We start from the raw sequence: 7,500 nt of genomic DNA on the forward strand, positions 1-7,500 counted from the left end.
GTCGATAGGATAGTCGACATGATATAGTTGACAGGATAGTCAACAGGACATAGTCGACAGGATATAATTGATGGGATATAGTAGACAGGATAGTGGACAGATCATAGTTAACAGGATATTTGACAGGGTATTTTTGACAGAATAGTCGACAGGATATTTTTGACAGAATAGTCAACAGGATATAGCTGACAAAATAGTCAACAGGATATAGCTGACAGAATAGTCAACAGAACATAGTTGACAGAATAGTCACCAAGATATAGTCGACATGATATAGTCAACAGGATATTGTCAACAGGATAGTGGACAGGTCATAGTTAACAGGATAGTGGAGAGGATGTAGTCAACAGGATATAGTTGACAGAATAGTCAACAGGACATGGTCAAACAGGATATGGTCGACAGAATATAGTTGACAGAATATAGTAGAAAGGATATAGGGGGCAAAATAGTCAACAAGATATAGTCGATAGGATAGTCGACATGATATAGTTGACAGGATAGTCGACAGGATATAGTCGACAGGATAGTGGACAGATCATAGTTAACAGGATATTTGACAGGGCATTTTTGACAGAATAGTCAACAGAATATTTTTGACAGAATAGTCAACAGGATATAGCTGACAGAATAGTCAACAGAACATAGTCGACAAGATATAGTTGACAGAATAGTCACCAAGATATAGTCGACATGATATAGTCAACAGGACAGTCGACAGGATATTGTCGACAGGATAGTGGACAGGTCATAGTTAACAGGACATGGTCAAACAGGATATAGTTGACAGAATATAGTAGAAAGGATATAGGGGGCAAAATAGTCAACAAGATATAGTCGATAGGATAGTCGACATGATATAGTTGACAGGATAGTCGACAGGATATAGTCGACAGGATAAAATGTATGGTATATAGTCGACAGGATATAATTTATGGGATATAGTCGACAGGATAGTGGACAGATCATTGTTAACAGGATATTTGACAGGATATTTTTGACAGAATAGTCGACAGGATATTTTTGACTGAATAGTCAACAGGATATAGCTGACAGAATAGTCAACAGAACATAGTCGACAAGATATAGTTGACAGAATAGTCACCAAGATATAGTCGACATGATATAGTCAACAGGACAGTCAACAGGTTATTGTCGACAGGATAGTGGACAGGTCATAGTTAACAGGCTGGTGGGGAGGATGTAGTCAACAGGATATAAGGGGGGCAAAATAGTCAACAAGACATGGTCAAACAGGATATAGTTGAAAGGATATAGTTGACAAAATATAGTAGAAAGGATATAAGGGGGGCGATATAGTCGACATGATATATATATGATGTAAGGATATTTTTTACAGAATAGTCGACAGGATATTTTTGACAGAATAGTAAATTAGAATAGTCGACAGGATACAGTTGACAGAATAGTCAACCGAACATAGTCGACAGGATAGTGGAGACGATATAGTCAACGGGATATAGTTGACAGGATAGTCAACAGGACATGGTCAAACAGGATATAGTCGACAGGATATAGTTGACAGAATATAGTAGAAAGGATATAGGAGCCAATCTAGTCAACAAGATATAGTCGATAGGATAGTCGACATGATACAGTTGACAGGATAGTCGACAGGATATAATTGATGGATTATAGTCGACAGGATAGTGGACAGATCATAGTTAACAGGATATTTGACAGGATATTTTTAACAGAATAGTCAACAGAACATAGTCGACAGGATATAGTCGACAGGATATAGTCGATAGGATAGTCGACAGGATATAGTTGACAGGATAGTCGACAGGATATAATTGATGGGATATAGTCGACAAGATAGTGGATAGATCATAGTTAACAGGATATTTGACAGGATATTTTTGACAGAATAGTCGACAGGATATAGCTGAGAGAATAGTCAACAGAACGTAGTCGACATGATAGGATATGATTAGATTTAGATTTATTGGTCCCCGTTGGGGAAATTCATTATCACTGCCGTACATTTAAACAATAGACATTACGCATCACAAACAAAAATAACCAAAAGACATCATACATGACCAACACATTTACAGGCACATTGACAGAATAGTCACCAAGATATAGTCAACATGATTTAATTTAAGTTAAAGTACCAATCATTGTCATGATATAGTCAACAGGACAGTCAACATGATATAGTTGACAGGATATAGTCGACAGGGTATAGTCGACAGGGTATAGTTGACAGGATATTGTCAACAAGATTGTGTCATAGTTAGGTAATAGTTAACAGGATATTTTTGACAGAATAGTCAACAGGATACAGTTGACAGAATATTCAACAGGACATAGTCGACAGGTTATAGTTGACCGGATAGTGGAGAGGATATAGTCAACAGGATATAGCCGAAAGGATATAGTTGACAGAATAGTCACCAATATATAGTGTACATGATATCGTCGACAGGACAGTCAACATGATATAGTCGACAGGGTATAGTTGACAGGATATTTTTGACAGAACAGTCAACATGATATCGTCGACAGGACAGTCAACATGATATAGTCGACAGGGTATAGTTGACAGGATATTTTTGACAGAACAGTCAACAGAACATAGTGGACATGATGTAGTCACCGGGATATAGCCGACAGGATATAGTTGACAGAATAGTCAACAGAACATAGTCGACAGGATAGTGGAGAGGCTATAGTCAACAGGATATAGTTAACAGGATAGTTGACAGGATATAGTTGGCAGGATATAGTCAAAAGGATATAGTTGACAGAATAGTCACCAAGATATAGTCGACATGATATAACCGACAGGACAGTCAACATGATGTAGTCGACAGGGTATAGTTGACAGGATATAGTCGACAGAATAGTGGACAGGTCATAGTTAACAGGATATGTTTGACAGAATAGTCGACAGGATATACTTGACAGAATAATCAACAGCACATAGTCGACAGGATATAGTCGACATAATAGTGGACAAGATATAGTCAAGAAGAAATAGTCGACACAATATAATTGACAAAATATTCAACAGGGAAAGGTCAACAGAATAGTGGACAGGATATCGTTGACAGGCTATAGTTAACAGGGTTGACAGAATATAGTCGAAAGGATATACCGTAATTTCCGGACTATAAGCCGCACCTGACTATAAGCCGCACCAGCTAAATTTAGGGGAAAATAAAGATTTCTCCATATATAAGCCGCACCCGACTATAAGCCGCACCAGCTAAATTTAGGGGAAAATACAGATTGCTCCATATATAAGCCGCACCCGACTGTAAGCCGCAGGGTTTTGATGTGTAATTACCGTAGTATATAGGGGTTCCTGCTACCACGGAGGGGATTGTCGGGACAGAGATGACTTTTTGGGAACGCAAAGCGTCCCATTTATTAACAATAAATCTTTCAATCATTCAATCAAACGTGCAGAGTACAAATAATACAACGGTGCAAAGTAATACAAAGTGCTCGCCTGTACGTTATCAAAATAACCAGCCTACCGGTATATGAAAAGTCAGTCTTTAATCATTGTGTCATCGTCTTCCTCCTGCATACTAAAACCACCGAAATCCTCTTCGTCTGTGTCGGAGAAGAACAGGCCGTAAATAAGCCGCACCCTTGTATAAGCCGCAGGGACCAGAACGAGGGGAAAAAGTAGCGGCTTATAGTCCGGAAATTACGGTAGTTGACAGGATAGTCAACAGAATGGTGGACAGCATATAGTCAAGAAGAAATAGTCGACACAATATAATTGACAAAATATTCAACAGGGAAAGGTCAACAGAATAGTGGACAGGATATCACTGACAGGCTATAGTTAACAGGGTTGACAGAATATAGTCGAAAGGATATAGTTGACAGGATAGTCAACAGTATATAGTTGACAGAATAGTGGACAGGATATAGTCACCAGGACATAGTCGACAGAATAGTGGACAGGATATCATGGACACGCTATAGTTAACAGGATAGTTGACAGAATATAGGTAAAATTATATAGTTGACAGGATGGTCAACATGATATAGTCCAAAGGTCATAGTCAACAGGATAGAGTCAATGGGATAGTCGACACAATATAGTTGGCGGGATAGTCGACGGGATATAATTAACAGGGTATTTTTGACAGGATAGTCAACAGAATATTCAACGGGTTATAGTCAATGGGAAAGTCAACACAATATAGTTGACAGGATAGTCGATGGGATAGTTGACAGGATATAGTTAACAGGATAGTTGACAGGATATAGTTAACCGGATATTTGACAGGATATCGTCGATGGGATAGTCGACACAATATAGTCGACAGGATAGTCTCCTGTAAAAGTGCATGTCTAAACACGCCTTTCTTGCCTATGCAGGTCCAGCTCCAAGTGTAAGGAGCCCCGGGCTCCCCAGGTCCATCCTGGGGACCGCCCCGCTCCTGGCAGGGGGGCCCTAGCTGAGCAGAGTAATGGCGACTTGCAGGCCGCCATCAAACAGTCTAACCTGGACGGCGTGGACACGGACGGAGATATCGATGTGGATGACTGTGATGATGGTGAGTGGATTTTATTACGTGGATGTTGAACCTCAGTCCCTCATTGACACTTTTAAACTCAGACAGGAAATGAGGCTCACAGGAGCTGTGTGATAGCTCCATCTAGTGGTCAAAAGTAGAACAGCACTGCTGCCTACTTAACCACAGTAAATGATTTTTTTTTCACATAAATACATTTTTAATAGGATAGCAATATATTTTAGTAGTGTAAACAATAATTCATAATTAAGGCCCTCAAAATGTGTACAAAGTGATATAATAATAATAATAATAATAAACATTGCAGTTCCAATTGGGCCTCATTTGCTTGGCCTGGGCCCTAAAAGATAGACAAGTTTATTATCACAATCCTCTATATTAATTGACATTATCTGTTAATTGCCTGAAATTTAAGTAAATAAAATAAATGTTATATTTTTTCTATTGTTATTATAATACAATAAAAATATATATTATATATTAATGATTTAGGTTATTTTATGAGAAAAAAAATTTCATCACTGTATTACTTTAATGTAATATTTGTGTATTTATAATTAATGTTTTTAATCTATACTATTGCATTTTTGAAATAAGAAATAAAAAAAACTGTAAATTGAGCTTTTGCCCATGTTTATTTTACATTTTAAATATGAAATATTCATTTTTATTAATGTGGCAATTTTGTGCCACATTAAGTTACATTTTATGATATTTTTTATATCATTATATAATACAATAAAATATATATCATATATTAACGATTTAAAACGATTTAGGTTATTTATGAGAAAATATTTTTTCGATACTGTATTATTTTACTGTAATATTTGTGTATTATAATTAAGGTTTTTAATCTATACTATTAAATGTGTAAAAAAAATTAAATAAAAAAACTGTAAATTGAGCTTTTGCCCACTCATGTTTAGAAATGTACACTTTCATTTTAAATATTAAATATTCATTTTTATTAATGTGGCAATTTTGTGCCACATTAAGCAACATTTTATGATCTTTTTTTATATTGTTATATAATACAATAAAATATATATTATATATTAACGATTCAAAACGATTTAGGTTATTTTATGAGAAAATATTTTTTCGATACTGTATTATTTTACTGTAATATTTTTGTATTATAATTAAGGTTTTTAATCTATACTATTAAATGTTTAAAAAAATGAAAAAAAATTTGCCCACTCATGTTTACAAATGTACACTTTAATTTTAAATATTAAATATTCATTTTTATTAATGTGGCAATTTTGTGCCACATTAAGTAACATTTTATGATATTTTTTATATTGTTATATAATACAATAAAATATATATCATATATTAACGATTCAAAACTATTTAGGTTATTTCATGAGAAAATATTTTTTCGATACTGTATTATTTTACTGTAATATTTTTGTATTATAATTAAGGTTTTTAATCTATACTATTAAATGTTTAAAAAAATTTGCCCACTCATGTTTAGAAATGTACACTTTTCTTTTAAAAATTAAATATTCATTTTTATTAATGTGGCAATTTTGTGCCACATTAAGTAACATTTTATGATATTTTTTATATCGTTATATAATACAATATAATATATATCATATATTAACGATTCAAAACGATTTAGGTTATTTTATGAGAAAATATTTTTTTGATACTGTATTATTTTACTGTAATATTTGTGTATTATAATTAAGGTTTTTAATCTATACTATTAAATGTTTTTTAAAAAATGAAAAAAAATTTGCCCACTCATGTTTAGAAATGTACACTTTAATTTTAAATATTAAATATTCATTTTTATTAATGTGGCAATTTTGTGCCACATTAAGTAACATTTTATGATCTTTTTTATATCGTTATATAACACAATAAAATATATATTATATATTAACGATTTAAAACGATTTAGGATGGATGGATGGGTTATTTTATAAGAAAATATTTTTTCAATACTGTATTATTTTATTGTAATTTTTGTGTATTATGATTAAGGTTTTTAATCTATACTATTACATTTGTAAAAAAAAAAATAATAAAAAAAACTGTAAATTGAGCTTTTGCACATTAATGTTTAGAAATGTATATTTTAAATTTAAATATTAAATATAAATTTTTATTAATGTGTCAATTTTGTGCTACAAATAGTACATTTTAGTTTAACTTTGTTTACTTATAAGAGGTTTAGGTTTGTCTTGGTCTTGGAATAGAATGCTTGCAATTGTACATATTTTGTATTATTTGTATTCACGTTTAGTTATATAATTACATGACATACTGTATATATTATTAAAAGGTGAAATTGTTCCTGTTATGTATCCTCCATGTTGCTATCAAAACAGAATTATTCATTCCTTTTTAGCCTACCAATATTTTTATTGTAATAAAGCAAATGGTTCATTTGAAGGTTGCTGTCATGCCAGAAAAGCTAGACGAGTCCTAATTGTGTAGTTTGCAGGATGATAGAAAATACTTGATTTTAAGTGCAAGTGTTTGCGTGCAGGTCCACTAGCGGCGTCCTCGCTCGCTTCACCCGCCTCAGCTTGCAGCAGCGCCCCCCAGACGTTGACCCCTCAGCTTCAGGAGGGAGCCGCCTGGATGTCGGGGACCGTTTGCCCCGAAATGGACGCCCTGAGACAGACGCTCTTCGCCGGGCTGGACTCCAAAGAGTCCAGAGAAAAGTTTCTGCAGGAGGTGCTGAGGATGCGGCTAAAGCAGGAGGAGAAGCTGGCGGCCGCCGTGCAAGCCAAACGCGGCCTGCAGCAGGTAGGCTCCTTTTTTCTTCACTTTGCATCAAAAAACAAGATTTAAGTTGTATTTTTTCTAAATCAAATCATTTTTACCATGTGTTTATATTTGGGATAAAAAATGGCCCATTTTAAGGTATGTTTAGGTAATATCACGTCAATGAAGAAGTCCTGTTATTATACTTTTGAGAAATAAGACACATTAACTCAAAAAA

The 7,500-nt window shown here is 34.2% G+C and overlaps 1 protein-coding gene across 1 annotated transcript in view; it reads left to right on the top strand.

Moving 5' to 3' along the window:
* The window catches only part of skib (v-ski avian sarcoma viral oncogene homolog b), a 122,776-nt gene that overhangs the window by 95,744 nt on the left and 19,532 nt on the right, over positions 1-7,500 (top strand). Inside the window, exons 5-6 of the mRNA XM_062037594.1 lie at positions 4,372-4,550; positions 7,042-7,304. Of these exons, the coding sequence (XP_061893578.1) occupies positions 4,372-4,550; positions 7,042-7,304 (442 nt within the window). The remainder of the gene's footprint in view (positions 1-4,371; positions 4,551-7,041; positions 7,305-7,500) is intronic.

The sequence above is a fragment of the Entelurus aequoreus genome, linkage group LG26, assembly GCF_033978785.1.
Source record: "Entelurus aequoreus isolate RoL-2023_Sb linkage group LG26, RoL_Eaeq_v1.1, whole genome shotgun sequence".
In the NCBI taxonomy this organism is placed as follows: domain Eukaryota; kingdom Metazoa; phylum Chordata; class Actinopteri; order Syngnathiformes; family Syngnathidae; genus Entelurus; species Entelurus aequoreus.